Below are 19,688 nucleotides of genomic sequence, written 5' to 3'. Positions count from 1 at the left end.
AATTGGCAACCCTTTTCTTCTAATGGAGAAAGTACAAATTTTATAGTATAGCATGACTCTCAGCTAAACTTGGGAGAAAACATATTGCCATCTTCCTTTGGCTAACTCAGCATTTCAAAAAACTTTATCTATTGATCATAACGAGTGCTCTTGAGGTATTTATTAAGGAGACATTCTTTACGAGTAAAAATGTAATTTTGAAATCCACAATTAACTATAGTGCCAAAGATGATCAAATAACAATGCCAAGGCCTGCTCTGCAACCCTTTTCCTTGATCGAATTATCATGTGAATACCACCATCCATAGCAAGTGCGCTTAACAATTTCCTCTCTCCTTCTCTTAAGGTTTCCTCTCTTTCCCGGCCGCCAGCCCCTTCTCTGAAGTTCCATTGCTCAGTCTCCCTCCCTATCTCCCTATCTCTTCCTCTTCAAGACTTCTTCGTTGATTTCGTGGAAGACGCTGTTTACTTCCTCCACGGAAGTGGAGAGTATTGTCCCTGTGAGCTCTAAAGATCGAAGTGCAGGTGTCTCTAAAGAATATGCTCTCTCCGGATATGCTCGCTTGCTTTGGCTATAGATTCTTGCTCTTGAAAGTCGAGCACTCCGCAAGTCTCCAAAGCTCCTCTTCCACTGTATTCAATAGTGGGCTTATCTTATTTGAAAGTGATTTTGTGACCAACTAGTATCTATTTTGCAGCTCTTCTCTCTCGATTTAAAGTTAGATCTAGATTTGGGTTCACTTCTTTTTTTATCTAGATATACATCTGGGATTTACAATGCGTTATTTATGCTCTTTTCAACCTATTGGTGTTGTTGTTGTCTCTATATGATTGTCGCGACCTACCCGAATCGGCCCCGCCGCCTAAGGGGTTAGGCTAATGGATTACTAAGTTAAACCTAGCTCGAGCTCTTTCAAGCTCATACCAATTCGCGACTTAAGTTGAAGTTATTAACATGGAAATCAATTTCACCTAGGAGTCGCCACTAATCAGTTTTTGGTAGGTCGATTAGACACCCAAGTAAAATACGGGAGAAATGCTTCACTTCTACGAACTAGAGATTCAATGGGTACGGGAACTTGATTACACTAGCAATCCACTAGTGCCCTTTCGGTACCTAAACTTGATTATTTGCGAATTAACCACTAGTGTCAGAGGGAGAGTCACGGGGAAGAGCTGCCCTTTGTCTTCTCTCTCTCTTATTATTATTTATTATTTTTCATTTTTAAAATTTTTTTAATTTTTTTAAATAAATAAAAATAAAAAAGAAGTAAAATAATCGAAAATATGTTTCACTAAATCTATTAATGCAAATGCGCCTAATGTCTACATGCCACACAATTTAATGAAAATATTTTTGTTTAGGGATTAAAAATCAATCCCTAATTTTTCATGCAATTAAACCCTAAATGAATAGGTAAAATTTAGGTGTCAACAGCTGCCTCTCTTTGAAGGGGAGTTCGAAGAAGTTCCATTCAAAGATAAAAGACACCTAAATTTTATTGGGGGAAGGCATGGGATGGCACAATGCTTGAGACATGGGGGTGATTGATTTTTTTTTTTTTTTACGGATACCATCCAAAAGGGGAATCCTTTTATTCGACAAGGTCTTACCATGTAAGAATGGTTTTGACCAAGAAGAAAGCCATACCGTGTAAGAACGGGCTTTCGACTACATGAAGTCTTGCTATGTAAAGAAGGAAACTCTGGGCTGCGAAAGCTCGCCAGGTCGATGTGGTACTCCGGGTTGCGAAAGCTCACCGGACAAGGAAAGAGAAAAACTCTGGGCTGCAAAAGCTCGCCAGGTCAATGGGGTGTTCCGGGCTGCGAAAACTCACCAGGCAAGGAAAAAGACAAACTCTGGGCTGCGAAAGCTCGCCAGGTCGAAGGGGCACTCCGGGCTGCAGAAGCTTACTGTGCAAAGAAAAGGACTCTGGGCTGTGAAAGCTCGCTAGGTTGAAGGGGTGCTCCGGGCTGCAGAAGCTCACCGTGCAAAGAAAAGGACAGACTCTGGGCTGCGAAAGCTCGCCAGGTCGAAGGGCTCCGGGCTGCAGAAGCTCACCGTGCAAAGAAAAGGACAGGCTCTGGGCTGTGAAAGCTCGCCAGGTCGAAGGGGTGCTCCGGGCTGCAGAAGCTCACCGGGCAAGGAAAAAGACTCTGGGCTGCGAAAGCTCGCCAGGTCGCAGGGGTGCTCCGGGCTGCAGAAGCTCACCGTACAAAGAAAAAGACTGTGGGCTGCGAAAGCACGCCAGGTTAAAGGGGTGCTCCGAGCTGCGAAAGCTCACCGGGCAAGGAAAAAGACTCTGGGCTGCGAAAGCTCGCCAGGTCGAAGGGATGCTCCGGGCTACAGAAGCTCACCGTGCAAAGAAAAGGACAGACTCTGGGCTGCGAAAGCTCGCCAGGTCGATGTGGTGCTCCGAGCTGCAGAAGCTCACCAGGCAAGGAAAAAGACTCTGGGCTACGAAAGCTCGCCAGGTCGAAGGGATGCTCCGGGCTGCAGAAGCTCACCGTGCAAAAAAAAGGACAGACTCTGGGCTGCGAAAGCTCGCCAGGTCGAAGGGATGCTCCGGGCTGCAGAAGCTCACCGTGCAAAGAAAAGGACAGACTCTGGGCTGCGAAAGCTCGCCAGGTCGAAGGGATGCTCCGGGCTGCAGAAGCTCACCGTGCAAAGAAAAGGACAGACTCCGGGCTGCAGCTCGCCGGTCGAAGGGTGCTCCGGTGCAGAAGCTCATAGGGCAAGGAAAAAGACTACGGGGCTGCGAAAGCTCGCCTGGTCGAAGGGGTGCTTCCGGGCGAAGAAGCTCACCGGCAAGGAAAAAGACTACGGGTCTGCGAAAGCTCGCCGAGGTCGAAGGGGTGCTCCGGGCTGCAGAAGCTCACCGGGCAAGGAAAAAGACTCTGGGCTGCGAAAGCTCGCCAGGTCGAAGGGGTGCTCCGGGCTGCAGAAGCTCACCGGGCAAGGAAAAAGACTCTGGGCTGCGAAAGCTCGCCAGGTCGAAGGGGTGCTCCGGGCTGCAGAAGCTCACCGGGCAAGGAAAAAGACTCTGGGCTGCGAAAGCTCGCCAGGTCGAAGGAGTGCTCCGGGCTGCAGAAGCTCACCGGGCAAGGAAAAAGACTCTGGGCTGCGAAAGCTCGCCAGGTCGAAGGGGTGCTCCGGGCTGTAGAAGCTCACCGTGCAAAGAAAAGAACTCTGTTTTGACGTTTAGGGACTAAAACCCTGTAAACATCGAAAATTCCACCTAGGGATTAAAACCCTATGAGCAGCTAAGATCACGCCTAGGGACTAAAACCCTATGAACGGCAATAGGAACAACACCTTGAAAGAACGCTTAGGGACTAAAACCCTACGAACGTCTAAGATTCCGCCTAGGGGCTAAAACCCTATGAACGGCAAATTGCACTCAAGACTTTGAAATATCTAATGTTTTTCACTCGGGATTTTAATGTGCCTAAGGTTTTCACTTAGGACTTTATGTTGTAAGAAACATGATTTAAGGATAGACCTGTGAACTTTTTAAAATCAGGGTTTCAAAAAAGACACGGAACCTTTTGAAATCGGGATTTAAGGAAAGACACAAAACCTTGTGAACTCAGGGTTTTAGGAAAGACCCAGAACCTTTTGAAGTCATGGTTTAAGGGAAGACCCGGAACCTTTTGAAATCGGGGTTTCAGGAAAGACCCGGAACTTTTTGAAATCGGGGTTTAAGGAAAGACCCGGAACTTTTTGAAATCGGGGTTTAAGGAAGACTCGGAACCTTTTGAAATCGGGGTTTAAGGAAGACCCGGAACCTTTTGAAATCAGGGTTTAAGGAAAGACCCAGAACCTTTTAAAATCGGGGTTTAAAGAAAGACCCGGAACCTTTTGAAATCAGGGTTTCAGGAAAGACCCAGAACCTTTTGAAATCGGGGTTTAAGGAAAGACCCGGAACCTTTTGAAATCGGGGTTTAAGGAAGACCCGAAACCTTTTGAAATCGGGGTTTAAGAAAAGACCCGGAACCTTTTGAAATCGGGGTTTAAGGAAAGACCCGGAACCTTTTGAAATCGGGGTTTAAAGAAGACCCGGAACCTTTTGAAATCGGGGTTTAAGGGAAAATCCGGAACCTTTTGAAATCAGGGTTCAGGGAAAGACCCAAAACCTTTTGAAATCGGGGTTTAAGGGAAGACCCGGAACCTTTGAAATCAGGGTTTCAGGAAAGACCCAGAACCTTTTGAAATCGGGATTTAAGGAAAGACCCGGAACCTTTTGAAATCAGGGTTCAGGAAAGACCCGGAACCTTTTGAAATCGAAATGTTATGCAATAAATGCACAAACCTTTGCATTGCGTGATTTAAGGACAAACGCACAAACCTTCAGAAAGCACGATCTCACGTGGGGAAGACTTCTCATGTAAGAATGGTTTCGGGCTGTTAGAGATTGCCGTTCCTGTCAATCAAAAGATTCCAAAATGGATACTGCACATTTAATGGAATGTGTTATACCAAATGCTCTGGTAATGAAGGCATACCAAGCGAGATCAATATCTTTTGATTATATGTCATGAGAGACAGTATCAAAAGGGTACCATCCATGAGAAAATATTGATCGTATGAGCAATTCAGGATGGATTCAATTGTTTGGAAAGCATTCAACATCCTTCAATATCGCAAAATTGCCTTTAGGCTTGAAAGACGTCATTAATCATCAAATTTCCTTAGGAGAAAGTCTTTTGTCAAAATAATCTTAACTCATGAAAAGGGCTTGTTAAGTATGCCAAATGAGAACTCCTTAGTCGGAAAGGACTTCTTATATACTCTTCTAGGAGGCAGCTCGATCCCATCCATTAATGTGGGAAGTAAACCTGATTTCTTTGTATACCTCACACTACCAATGTCGAAGGCTTCGAGAATCATTCGCAATAAGCACACATTGACCAATCCAAGAGGTTTTTTGTAAGGACTATAATGCGGGCTTGGTCATGGTTTCAACAACGGATAAGCATTGACGGCTAAGAAATGAAATAATCATTGATTGTCATTTTCGCCAGGTTTACAAGTCAAGAAACCTTTAGATAAGATAAGACAACCTTGCCTCCACTTCTTCAAGCAACAGCTTCTTTGTAAAGTCCCTATTTTCACTTGAATCATCACAATCAAAAGAGACCTTGGGAAAGGGTTGTAATATTGGTCCGATGAAAGTCTCGAAAGGCTCAGAAATTCTCAAATGGGATTTAGGAGTTGGTGATTATCATGGCATCATTACCATATCATCCAATCTTTTTGAAGGCACTCAACTTTTTGAAATCCAACTTGTCTCAAAAGTCCATTGGCTAATCATTTCAATGCAAGAGCTTTGCTCTTTTCTCTAGTGACTTTTGCATTTGTAATAATTTTCTCTTCATGCAAGCATTTTGCTTTTGACACTTTTTCTTGCGAAAGAATTCTTCTCTTGATGCTCCTTTTTTTGCTTTTTTTTTCTTTTTTTTTCAATGGGCATTGGCCTTGCTTTTACCAGGCGCACTGCTTTTTCATGCCCCCTAATTTTCATTTGACTTTTGCTCATTTGAATCTTTTGAGCTCTTAAAACTTTCGAGATGTTTTTCACACTGTCTCATGAGTACCAATTGTCTTGATAAATCACGTGCTTTGCCCCAGTGTAGGGAGATAATCACCATTCGGGCTTTAGAAATGAATATTCAGGCTCAACTTGGCTGAACAAAGGGTATGAGTGTTTGGATAGAGAAAGAAATGCTCATCTTTATTTTGGGATGTTTCAAGCTTTCATAAGGACCCACCTGAAGTTATCACAAAAAGATTAATACAAGTAAGGGCAAAGAAGTCTTTCTCATCTTTTCCTCCAAAGAATGTCAACTAAAACCTCCGAATTTGCCCCATTGTGGGGTGGTTCTTGACAAGGGTATTTTGTAGAAATTCTCCACATGTATAGGCTCAAAGGGGCTTGACTATGGTCACCTGTAGTGTGTAGGATATATGAAAGAAATGCCTCTTTTCATTTTGGTCTGTGTACTACTCGCGAATGAATCTCTTGTCCTTGAACAACACATGTTTTCTTTTCCGCTCAACTCTCAAAGTATTTACGGGACGTGTTTAGAAATGGTTTGCCTTTCCTCATTCTAAGTATTTCTCACTTGGCATTATTAACATCTCCCTTTCATTTTGTTGAGATCATCACGGATTGATTAATCTCCACAATGAATTTTGATTCAAAATGAATGATCCGCCAAGCACCAAGGCAATTTTTGGATAAAGATGATATTCAAAATTTTTGTGAAAAGTTTGCTTTCACAGTTCTACTTTTGTGCTCTTTTCTCAAATACATCAGAAACTCCCCCATTTTTTCATGAAGAAAATTTTCATTTGATTTTCATTTGAATTTTGGAAGAAGGGTACTTACCTGTGACATGGCGACTTGGTAAACCTGTAAAGAATAAAATAGAATGTGTTAGTGCATGAATCTTTATAGATCGAAAGATTGGAAACGACACATCATTACCCTTCACTTGCATTTGTCCTTCATTTTTTTTATGCTTCCTATCAAGGGAAGAAAGAATCACATCAAAAATGGAATCAAAATGGGCAATTGGAAACGATACAATTTACCCTCATTTGAATTCGCTTTCTCGGGTGTTTGACAACTCCTTTCATTCGAATTTGCTTTCTTATATGTTTGACAACTCTCTTCATCCGCCTTCTTCACCTTGACTTTTCGACATTATTTCGATATTTAAGGGCATTGTCCCTTGGATGCTTTGCCCTATCTATTGCATGCTTCCTTGGTAGGAGGTGTCGCCTCCGCGGTCAATGTGCGCCTTTGTCCTTTGAGTGACCTGCCCTGTTTACCACCCTGAAAAAGGAAATGGAACATGTTATCTCCACTCTCGATTGAACTTAATTTAGGAACGATATATCCTTTTGTGCTAAATTGGATGTCTTAGCATGACTTGTTGGTGAGAGGCCTTGTTCTACATATGTTGCCCCATCATGCTTGCTTGGTGGGGGGGAAGGAAAGACTTTGCCCTTTGGTCAAATGCTTCACATCGAGTTAGATGAAGTTTGGCATCTGGTCCTCAATCCATCTCCATTGTCGTTCCATTGTGCTTTGTTTGGGAATTTCTTGAAATATTGTGCCTCTCCAATCTCGTCTCCGTTTTGGCCACATTATCTCCCTATTAAGTGCTCTCGTTTTATTGGCATTGCAATGACTTATCATGTTTGCTTGCAGAACTCCGCTCATTTTTCATTATTCCTGCATATAGAAAGGAGAGTATCACATTTATCATGACTCCAATTATCATGAGGGACAAATCACGACATGAACTAAAACGAGGAACGAGATACACCCTTTTATGGTTGGGCGATTGTCTGTCGTTTCTCTTCTACTGGAGTGATACACCTTCTTAAAAGTCAGCTGCGCCATTAGAGTCCTTCATTTGTCATCTCACGCTTCGGTATTACCCACTTTGCAATTATCTACTTCATCAGAATCCATCATAGCTCCTTGTAAAGAGTGTTGAAGAAATTGCATAGCAATTGAACGACAAGAAGTATTTCTCTTAACCTGTTTTGACAAAAATGGATGAACGAGTCAGTTGTTGCACAAAGAGTTCTTATTGGAACGATTACAGAGTTACCATCTCACGATGTCCTTTTGCAAATCAACCTGCAAAATTGGCCAGGTGAAGAGATACAATTTTATGCAAGTCGTTCTTGAAACTCAATTTCACAACATTCTGAAGGTAAGGCATAAAAGCCTAACTCGATGACTCAATTGGAAATACTGCAATTACTTTCAAAGGACAATGATCTAAATTAGAACTTTATTACTCAAAGACGTGAGTTGCGTGATTACAAAAATATCGATTGGGTTCACAATTAAAACCCAAATTAGAAAACATTGGTTCCCAATAAGAATAAAAATAAGGATAAAGTTTGAAAAACTCTTGAATAGAGGAGTGCAAACAAACAATTCTCGTTCTAACTCTAAAGTACACTTCCTTGCATGATTAAGCAAGAGAATTCCAAGGGATGACTGTTACGCATAACCTGCGAAAGGAAGACAACGTTAGTATGTGAATGAAAAAGTGGTCTTTCACTGATGCCGCCTCTAATGACGAAAGCGAGGCAACAATACATGCCCCCATGGTTCCTATTTGTGGGCATTTAGTATTTCACCAAGATTTCATTGTAAGTAGAGACATCATTAAAAGATCAAATCGCGGTTATCAATCGAGCGCCCTTTTTATTCCAAAAGTTTCACCGCAAAATGCGGCATATCAAATTTGAAAGACTGATTTGCGATTTCATTTTTGCAAAAATGAGGTGATTCCTATTTTAAAAAATTAATACACAAAAGGTGATTTGAATTTTGATTCCGAAATGCGAACAAGAAAGAATTTTATTGAAAATGTGATTTCAATTTTATGCCCCAAAATACCATCTTGACTTGGAAGAATTTCTATACAAAATGTGATTTTAAACCCATAATTGAAAATTTAGACAAAACCATCTGTTTTGTAAGGCCAAATCAGAGGTGTTTGAGTTTTATGCTCAAGGCTCACTGTCAAGAGTAATTGCCCGAAATTTTCAATTATAAGCTTAGATCACCTAGGGCATTCAATTTATTTCCGCGAATTTCAAAAATGAAAGTTTCAACCAAAAATAAACAAGTAAAGAGAGAAACCATACTTACAGTGGATGACAAACTTTCAATCACATAAACATGCGAATGTAATGTGCGGCTCGACTTCTACTCTAGATGGCTTAACAAATTGAAGCTAAGAGGGTGATCTGACCGTCGCAGTCTCGCGTTGGTGTCAGGTCCTCTTAACTCCGGCTTAGTCGAAAGAGATATCCTATAGTCACGCGGTCTCACGAGCAAGGATAAACACTTACGACACCAAGAAAGAATTTTTCGGGGAAAAGAAAGGCAATCTCTACATCGCAGTCTCGCGTTCGAGGTTGTATCTTTCTTAACACCATCCTAAAGTATCCTATCGCGGCCCAGGTCCGGCGGCACAGTGGTGTGTGCAACAGTGTAGTGCTAAAACATTTAAGCATGCACAACAGTTTATACACAAAGCACTTCAAGAGTTCGAAAGAGAAAAACATTAATTCCCAAACTCCAAACCTACAAAACAAAGGGTCAACAATTACTCCACCCCTTATAACTCCCAACCTGCAAGACCATTTAACACTTTGTTAGCGGACTTACCTTAGGCTTCACGATGCGCTGCCATAAGACCACGTTAGTTAACAAACAATCAAGATATACTAGGCCTAAGTCCTCAAGTCCCCAGCGGAGTCGCCAAGCTGTCGCGACCTCCCCGAATCGGCCCCGCCGCCTAAGGGGTTAGGCTAATGGATTACTAAGTTAAACCTAGCTCGAGCTCTCCCAAGCTCATACCAATTCGCGACTTAAGTTGAAGTTATTAACATGAAAATCAATTTCACCTAGGAGTCGCCACTAATCAGTTTTTGGTAGGTCGATTAGACACCCAAGTAAAACACGGGAGAAATGCTTTACTTCTACGAACCAGAGATTCAATGGGTACAGGAACTTGATTACCCTAGCGATCCACTAGTGCCCTTTCGGTACCTAAACTTGATTATTTGCGAATTAACGTACCAGGCAGCCTATCGAAAAAGCTAAAATTCCGTCTAACCATGCTAAAAATAGAAAATAACCAATAAATTAAAGGTGCGCAACCAAATAATCACAAAGAAAACAAGCAACTAGCGACCTAGCATTGTCTCTAAAAAAGAAAAGGTAATCAAAAGCCTTAAAGTAAAGCCCTCATGGCTTATCCGATTTTTGAGAATTTTTTAGAGGGTTTTTTCTCATTTTTTCATTTTTTTTGTTTTGAGTTTTTAACCTAAAATCGAGTGAAATTAAGCCCAAAACTGATTTCTGAACATCTCCTAATTTTTTGATTTTTTTTGGAATTTTTTGAATTTTTCTGAATTTTTTAATATTTTTGAATTTTCTGAAATTTTAAAAAAAAATTTAATGTTTTTCAGACTTTTAATTTTTTTTGGATTTTTAAATATTTTCGAATTTTTTGGAATTTTTAATATTTTTAATATTTTTATTAATAAAATAAGAACTCCGGACCGGGTCCCCTGACCCGATCCGCCCGACACCTGACCCGACTCTCTCTGACCCGCCCAGGATCCATTTTTCTTTTTCTTTTCTGATTTTTTTTATCCCTCTTTTCTTTTTCCTTTTTTTTGTTTCGTTTTCTTTTTCTGTTTTTTTTTTTAATTTATTCTCTTTGACTTTTCTTCCCCTCTTGCGTGACTTTCTGCCCAGAAAGTCCCCTTCTTCACTGTTCTTCACCAAGACAACTTCTGATGCTTTCACCAAGAACTTCTTCACGCGTCCAGCCGAGACCACGCCAGGAACCTCATGGCCAGCCATCGGCTCGGGCCGCTAGCGCTGACGGCGAACGCTGTCCGTACGCCGTCACCGCCAGACGACGCTTCGGCGACCACACCAGCCACTTAGAGAAACGGCCACAACTTTCCATGACGACAAACGCACTTTCCGACCACCCAGCTTTCGGCCTCGACGACAGACTCTAAGTCTGAAACAACAGGCATACACGCACCAAGCAAGGCATATAAAACTGACACAGTGGGGCTCCAAACCAAGGCATCACCGGAAAATAAACAATAGCTCCGACTCGTACACTCGTCCGTGGCCGATATCGTGGACAACGGAATATGCCATGCAAACACGTAAAAAGGGAAAGCTTGGGGTCAGTAACTACACTAAAACCATTCAAGCATGTAACAAAACTTTAGGGCGTCGGTATTACAAAAACGGATTCGGAGTTTCACTTGGACATTTTCTCGAATAGGTGGTGGGCGACAAAAAAAGGATCCATAGGTCCGATTTTGACGGGGTTCACGACATGTTCTCAACATACAATGCTCAAAAAAGGTTTATGGAGTATCGAATGAATGTTAGCCTCTGTCGACGGGACCGGGCGACCACCGAATATGCTCGGTGTGCCCGGCACCCGAGAGGCAAGGGAGGAGGAAGCAAAACAGGGGAGCAGAACCAACCCTCACCTGGTTCGTGTCTGTCCCAGACGAAGCACAGCGGCTGGGGGGATTCGGCGGCGTCTCAGGTGGCCCTTCGGCGAATGGGTAAGACTCAAAACTCACCGATTTCACACAACTCTCTCTGTTTTTTTTTTTTTTTTTGCTCTCTTCCCTTTCTTTTTGCTCTTCTTTTTTCTCGGTCCCTCCCTCGCTCTCTGTGTTCTCTCGCTCTCTTTAAGCTCTCTGTTCTTCTCCTCCTTCTCTCTGGTCAAACTCTCTCTTAACTTCCCCTCTGCATGTACAGATTGTAGGTTTTCCTTTTTCGAGCCAATGTCGACGGAGACCGGAGAGATAGCAAGAAAGGTGCGCCCCTCAGTCCATGGAAGAGCTCTCCCTCTTGTCTTTTCCTTTTTGTCTTTTCCTTCTTCCTTCCTTGTTCTTTTTTCGGTTTGTGCAGAACCCCTCTTTTTCGTCCTCTTCCCCCTTTTCTTCTTTTTCGCAAGTGTCAGAGGGAGAGTCACGGGGAAGAACTCCCCTTTGTCTTCTCTCTCTCTCTTATTATTATTTATTATTTTTCATTTTTTCATTTTTTTAATTTTTTTTAAATAAATAAAAATAAAAAAGAAGTAAAATAAAGCGAAAATATGTTTCACTAAATCTATTAATGCAAATGCGCCTAATGTCTACATGCCACACAATTTAATGAAAATATTTTTGTTTAGGGGTTAAAAATCAATTCCTAATTTTTCATGCAATTAAACCCTAAATGAATAGGTAAAATTTAGGTGTCAACAATGATGATGATGCTAAAGACACTGAACCTAGGCGACATTGCGTTTTGGCAAAACCGTAGCTACCAAAGAGAGAAATTTTGATGTGTGCTCATCACTTGTGATGATGCGAGTTTCGATGATCGGCCGCGGGTTGTGTTATAATGCTATGGCAAATTTGTTTCTTGTGGAATGAGCAAGTCTTTACAAGCTGTACCAAATTGATTCATTTTTCAGATTTGCTTTGGACTATAACTCTTTGAGATTGGCTTTATCTTGAAATAATGTATATCTCTTTCATGTAAAATGAAAATTTTCCTTCCAACAAAAAAAAATCCACTTAACAACATCACAATTCGTCTTTTTAAGAACATACAAAATATTTGTACACGCCCAATTTATCACGAGATGTCAGATTAAACAAGGCCCACGTGAAATCAATAAATCAATATGAATCGACAACTCATCGTAGAAACAACCGAAGCGAATAGAAGAGTTGGAAGCTGCACTTAACGAAATAAGCAGAGAATTTTTTTTTTTTCTTTCGTGGCCAGGGTCTTGCAAAAGCAATGGAATTTTGTACGTTATAATAAATGTGTGAAATGTACGGGCAGTTTATGATATCGTGCTTACTATTAGATGGATCTGATTGAGAGGCCTCGATTGACATCAACTCCTGCTCCTGTTCTTCGCACGCTTCACCAGTTGTCACAGGAGAAGCTCCCTCTCCCTCTCCCTATTCAATCAATGCAACGTCGATGGAAGCTCTCAAGCATCAGATCTTATTAATGAGCTCAACCAATTCCTCTTTGCTCCAATCACAGGTCTCTTCTTCGCAATTCAAGTGCGGTTTGGTAAGCCATATTGACCAATGGCCTTTCTGCAACCTCGCATACATATCAATCATACCAACCCACCAACCCCTCAAGGCAAGCCTTGTCTTGATCTTTTACATCTTCGATCTTCCAAGATTTGAGCAAAGAGGGTCCCTGAACTTTTGCCCCCCTCCACAACCATCGTAAAAAGCAAAATGACACAAACAATCCTTGAATTTTAGCTTAATATGCAATGTGGTCCCTGAATTTTTATTTTATTCAATGTTATTCATGAACTTTAATCCAATATGGTCTTTGAACTTTTAATTTGTTCAATGTCATCCCTGAACTTTTATTACATGTTCTATTTAGTCCCTAAACTATATAAAAATATTCAATGTAGTCTCGGACTACATTGAGTATTTCCATATAGTTTAGGGACTACATTGAACATGTACCAAAAGTTCAGAGACCACATTGAACAAATTAAAAGTTCATGGACCACATTGCATATTAAGCCAAAATTCAAGGACTATTTGTGTTATTATCCCTAATAATAAAAGAAAGAGGCAAAGCTTTCCCCATTTAACTTGAAAAAAAAAATTTAAGGGGTTGAAAGCTGTTGTCTCGGGACGGTCGGACAGGAAACAATCCTAAGCGAGGTCGGAAGGGGACTAATAGCAAACGTCTCACGAGAAAACGAAAGCAGGGAACTCAACAGATCAATCGAGACGCGAAGTTGGTGAGGCGTGGAGAAGACTTCTGTAGAAGACTTCATAAATAAGCAACATATTAGAGCCAACTTTCTTGGTTGGGAACTATTAAGTCCTTATCAAATCAAAGTCAAATTCTATGCTTTAAATGCCATAGGGTCTCATTTCACATGTATATCTCAAACATTTTATGTCCACAGACTTTATTGGAGAGAAGTACAAAAAAAAAATCCTAAAACTATTTGAATTGTGCCAATTCAATTTTAAACATTTTAATTGTGTTAATCGAGTCCTAAATCTTATGACGATTTGCCAATATAGTCCATCCGGACAATTTTGACATGAAATTGTTGATATGGAAGCCAGCCATCTTAAGTAGCACAGCCGGTGCTGACATTGAGACGGCTGGTGTCGACAATTAAAAAAAGATTAGGTTTTATGAATTTTTTAGTACTTTTTTTGTTGTTTTCTTTTCTTTCCTTTTTCTTTTTTAACTGTGGGCCGGCGAGGTCGCCAGCCAGAGGTGAGGTCCTCGCCCGTGGCTGAGAAGGGTCACGACGCCCTCGCCAGCCCAGAGTTGTAAAAAAAAAAAAAGAAAGAAAAGAAAATTATAATAAAAAAATTCAAAAAAATATTAAAAATTTCTAAAATTTATCCACATCAGCATTGGTTGTGCCACATAGGATGGGCGTCTATGTCGGTAATTTCCGTTAAAATTAGCCGGATAGATTATATTGATAAATCGTCAAAAAAATTTCGACTCATTTGGTACAATTGAAAGGTTCATGATAGAATTAGTACAAATACAATAGGTTTAAGCCTCTCTTTTTTTTTTTGGCTTTTCCCAGCTTTATAGTTTCATGCAATTTTCTGGACTCCACCCTGACAAGATTTGGTGAAGAATAAAATCTACATTATATTCCACATTGTCCATTAAAATAATTGAGTAATCATTTATTGCCAATTGCAACACTCACCACATTTTTGCGGCCATTCTCACCGACAGTTGTGTTGGTAGTGGTTACATGGGTCTCCTCATAATCAATGTCCGGGCCTATAGTAATCAAATCACTTAGATTCTTCATGATGCTATCTACATTGGACATAGGATGAGATAACAAAATGTTCTTACACATAACGATTAATGTAAAGCTACCGTACTATGCACATTTGCGCGATATTACTAATCCAATCACGAAATTTGCTTCTAAATCCTAAGCTCTTGTGTTTAAAAGTCGCGGGAGTTTTGAACCAAGAGCCCACATAGAGTAAACGGATCACCTGGATAATTTTCGAGTTATCACATGACTAAGGAGTCGCTACGCTCTTCAAAGGTTATATTTGTCTCGAGATTTTTATTATCGAGTATCCCAGTCACTTTTTATTTGTTAAGCAATCAAATAAGAAATTTTTTCTCATAGTTTTTTCAGTGTATTACTCTTCTCATGTCATATTCAATCAATTACTTGAAAATGGAAAAATATCTTGTGTACTATATCTACGATTTTGTTAAACAACTACTCAGCACCAAATGAAAAGAAAAAAACTATTATCACCAATGCAATACATTTCTCGCTTTACGTTAATATTTTGACAATCAAAATTATATGTTTCGGATACTTGTTAACAATACCCTTAACGAAAAAATCGGGGAGGAACCCCAAACTCTTGGAAATATCACAGATTGTACACGACTGAAACCTAATTAGTGGAAGTTCCTTCGATTTCATCCTCTTTCTTGGAATAAATCCCTTCCACAATTTCAAGGCTAACCAATCTACCATCAGCCACAGCGAGAGAGAGAGAGCAACAGTGCTGCACAGCATCATTGATTGCTGCAAAAATTTCATGCAACTGCAAAACCAAGCCAATTAAGCCGTTGCATTAATACTCCCACCAAACTCCTTTCCCCACATTTCCCCACCAAGCTTTTCCTCCGTTACGAATCCCTCGTCTATATATCACATACCCATTTCTTGCTCGTCTCTGAAAACTCAGAAGATCGGAGTTACATGCATAGCATGGCACGCATGCATTTCCCACTTCCTAGCAGGCCCTTCTTGTTGCTCCCGCACTTGTTCCTGCTGCTGGCGGCCACCGTGTGCGGAGCCAAAGTCCCCGCAATCATCGTGTTCGGGGACTCGTCCGTCGATGCCGGGAACAACAACGCGATCTCCACCTTCCTGAAGAGCAACTTCCGGCCGTACGGCCGGGACTTCATCGGCGGCCAGCCCACGGGGCGGTTCTCCAACGGCCGGGTCCCGACAGACTTCATCTCGGAGGCGTTCGGGCTCAAGCCGACCGTGCCGGCCTACCTGGACCCGATGTACAGCATCAAGGACTTCGCCACCGGAGTCTGCTTCGCTTCCGCCGGGACTGGGTACGACAATGCCACCTCCAATGTCCTAGTAAGTGCGGAACTATAATCCTCAGTGCCCAACTCTCATCATTCTTCTTTCATCATTGGAAAAGAGATTTCAAAATCTAAAGTAGATTTTCCGGCTGATTTTATCCTTCCACTTTCTTTCCCCTTGAGTGTCTGAACTGCGATATCAATGATTCGATATGGAATCCTAGAGCTGAAATAATAGGCACTGTGCAAGCATAGAAAAACTATTTGAGCCTCTGCCGCGAGACGGGCAACATCGGAAATGTCGAAAGTGAAAGGTCAATTGACAAAATTCAGATTGGGTACTATGTTGCATGCATGTCCATTTATAATTATTTTCACTTTTTTCACAGACAGAAACGACCAGGATAGTCATATAAATAATAACCCCGCGAATAAATGAAAACCCTAGTCATTAGCAGAAGTTTTTACTAGGATATTGTTCTGGGAAGATGAGTTATCTTAGATGAATAAGAACACTAGGAATGCAAAAAAAATCTCTCATTTACTATAGAGAGTGCCCGAGAACTTACATCATACGGTCACCAACTGAGGCATTAATGGCAGTCGTCGCTGTCTGTCGCAGAACGTGATCCCCATGTGGAAAGAGATGGAGTACTACAAGGAATACCAGCAGAAGCTCCGGTCGTACCTCGGCGACGACAAGGCCAACTTCATCCTCTCCGAGGCGCTCTACGTGGTCAGCCTCGGCACCAACGACTTCCTCGAGAACTACTACTCTTCCGTTCCCGGCGGCCGGCGGTCCCAGTTCACGGTGCGGCAGTACGAGGACTTCCTCGTCGAGCTTGCCGCCGGCCAGATAACAGAGCTGCACCGCCTCGGCGTCCGGAAGGTGTCGCTGACGGGGCTACCCCCGATGGGGTGCTTGCCGCTGGAGAGGACGACCAACTTCTTCGGGTTTAATGAGTGTGTGCAGGAGTACAACAACGTGGCAGTGGAGTTCAACGGCAAGCTGAGGAAGGCGGTGAACAGGATGAACCGGCAGCTCCCCGGGCTGCGGATGGTGCTGTCAGATCCCTACGAGCTGTTCCTTGAGATCATCAGGAAGCCCTCTTCCTTCGGTGAGTTATTACCTCTTCACTGGTCTTACAAAGTAGAGCTAATAAATTAAGCGGGCTCGCACCAGATCGGTCCCGAAGGGACCCTCTGACGACCTTCGCGCCTAGCACCTTGCTTAGGCTCATCATTTTTCGAAATGTCCGAGGAGATGTTCGGGGCGGACCGAGGCTGATCCTCGGAAATTAGGGCGGACCAAGTCCTCTAACGTTAAGTCGCGTATGCTCATTCGACCCTTTCGCTTTCTCCGGCTTGAATGTGTCCGAGTGGCTGGTCGGGCACACGAGGTCTACTAACAAGTGCATCAACCCACCAAAGAGTTTAGATGAAATAATTTCACGAGCACATGATTTCCTAACACGTTGATAAACATCACTGTTTCTACTTCTATGCTACTACGTGGAGGGAGCACAATGTCACGCCTTAAATAAACAATAACAACCTTCTAAATCATCTACGAGAAATTTAAAGTGCGAACTTATAAATACCTGTGTCTATAACATCTGCAAAACAAAGAAACTGTGCAATTTCTCTGACGGGGACCGAACCTAAATCAAGACTTTTGTTTGGACGTTGTTTTCTCTTTTCTTGTTCGGTCCATGTTGGGACAACGTTAATAGCCACTGGTTCTGGTCAAGTGACCAGAGCCAGAAGCGCACGGTGACCAATTGACTTCTCCCTGAATGAATTACTACTGACCAAGTCCGAGCCGAGTATGAATGCACAGGCATTAATGAAGAGTTGGCGGGCCGAGCAGGTTTCTTGACCTTTTCACACCACCACCCACACCCACCCCACCCCCCCTCAGATATAAAGTTGTTTGTAGTTGGGTCACTGAACCACGGGTCCCCGACCGCTCAGCCGCGTCACAGCCGATGCGTAGGCCTTTGCCTTTGGACGTGCCTGTTGCTCGTGAGTCCCGGCAAGGCGAGGGCTCGCCTCCTCAGCCTTCGCAATCTCACGGGTCACGGTTAAGATTCAGACCTCTATCGATGTGGGGGTTGGCATAACTTTGATGTCTGTTTTCTTTTTTAATTTTCGGTGTTCTCTTCTTCTTTTTTCCTTTTTTTAGCAGATTTCATCTCCGGTAAGGCACAAGATATTGCATTAGCTTCTCGTGAAAAAAACAAAACAGAAATCAGTAGAAAGATGATCAGAATGCATGAATTCCAAAAAAAAAAAATGAAAAGTTTAGTGTACACTGAATGACCTTAATGAAGGTTCGATGACTCAATTGCAAGATTCGTCAACGTTCAATGCACAAAAAAATAGCACAGACCCAGTCAAATTGATAATGACTTTGTGACTAGAAAATTGGTCGTTGAGGTCTATAATTTTTGTCCAGCCTTGATCACCGTGACTGCTTCTCCAAATCACACTTTAGTTTCTCGTCATTGCTAGTATTTCGCCCTCACGCGCATGCGTGACTTTCTGAAATGCTTTGACTGCAAAAGTGTAATTGAGAAATATATATAAAATCACTAGCTGAAAATTTACATATCTAAGGAAGGTCAAGGTGCAATCGAATTGCAACACTGGCTCTCGTTTGACCATTTTTTTTGCTAAGAATTGCCGGATGATGTGTGAATATAAAGCATGCTAACCCCAAGTCCAAATTCCATCTTCACAGGGTTCAACGTTGCGCAAAGGGCGTGTTGCGCGACCGGATTGTACGAGATGAGCTACATGTGCAATCAACAGAACTTGTTCACGTGCACAGACGCTAGTAAGTACGTGTTCTGGGATTCCTTCCACCCGACGGAGAAGACGAACCAGATACTCGCGGGGTATCTGACCAAGGAGGTTCTCCTACCTGCGTTTTCTTGATCGAGTGTACGATGAATACATGTGATGTGTGACTCATAAATAGACCCTCCGCTTGTCCGGCTATTTGGTGCCGTTCCCATGTGCAAATCGCGATTGTCAGTGTCAAAAATCGTATGGAAAAATCATAGTCGGATCGAACGTGATGAACAATATAATGTATGGAGCTCGAATAACTTCCATGCGATGAAACTATTGATTGATTTGCTTTATTGTATAGTTTTCTCTTTTAGGTAGAAAGCCAATCTATCTATAAGGTGCAATGTGTTTGAAAGGAGACTACTAATAATTACATGTTCCCGAGGTCATTGACTTCACTCTCTTGCGCATGGAAAAGTAGAATGCACGTATCAGGCTCAAGACATAGGGCAAAGTCTCCAGATTGAGCTGACTGTTGGGAATGTCAGGATGTCACTTATTAGCTTTTGAAATGAAGAAGGATTGTCTGTCAAACGTTGGAGAAAAGAAAAACTCATGGGGCAACTCAATATTTAACTAGCGTCTTATCGAATTCATGATGTTAACAGGTATTTCATAACCCGATTTATCTTCATATAAAGGGAAAAAGGACAGTAGAAGTATCAAAAGTTATGTACGGTGCTCACTTTAGTACCAAAAGTTTTTTTCGGATCACTTAAGTGCCAATTCCGATTTGGGTCACCGAAAATCCGATGTGGCTATTTTTTATTAATTTCTCAGCCCTAGTGGCTCGCCGGCATGTCCAGTCAGCATATAGCCTCTAAACGACATCGTTTAAAAGTTGTAAATAGTGATCATTTGAGTGCCAATTTTTTTTAAAAGTAATCACTTTAGTGTCAGTCATTGTTAAAAAGTGATCACTTCAGCGCCAATTGTTATTAAAAAGTGATCATTTTAGTGCTAAGCAATCGCCCAAGTAAGTGCTAGTGCAATTTTGTGCTTTGCATCAGCTGCACAAACATGCGTTGGTGCAAGCACAAACCAGCAGCAACTAACTACACCACCTCGTGTAGCTTGACCAATAAACGCAACTAAGAACCCTTCTTCGACAAGGTAATTTCATTCCTCTCTTTCCTA

At 42.0% G+C, this 19,688-nt stretch overlaps 1 protein-coding gene across 1 annotated transcript; it reads left to right on the top strand.

The window, feature by feature from the left end:
• The first annotated feature begins 15,295 nt into the window (after positions 1 to 15,295).
• On the top strand, positions 15,296 to 18,844 carry LOC115664099 (GDSL esterase/lipase At4g26790-like). The gene is made up of 3 exons (XM_056302329.1): positions 15,296 to 15,750; positions 16,318 to 16,813; positions 18,439 to 18,844. The coding sequence occupies exons 1-3, from the start codon at positions 15,355 to 15,357 to the stop codon at positions 18,633 to 18,635; spliced, it is 1,089 nt and encodes a 362-aa protein (XP_056158304.1). The 5' UTR covers positions 15,296 to 15,354; the 3' UTR covers positions 18,636 to 18,844.
• Positions 18,845 to 19,688: the final 844 nt, after the last annotated feature.

The sequence above is a fragment of the Syzygium oleosum genome, unplaced genomic scaffold (genome assembly GCF_021117445.2).
Source record: "Syzygium oleosum isolate NSW1041296 unplaced genomic scaffold, Sole_v2.1 Sole_v2.23, whole genome shotgun sequence".
NCBI lineage: Eukaryota > Viridiplantae > Streptophyta > Magnoliopsida > Myrtales > Myrtaceae > Syzygium > Syzygium oleosum.
This window is presented reverse-complemented; position numbering and strand designations above follow the sequence as displayed.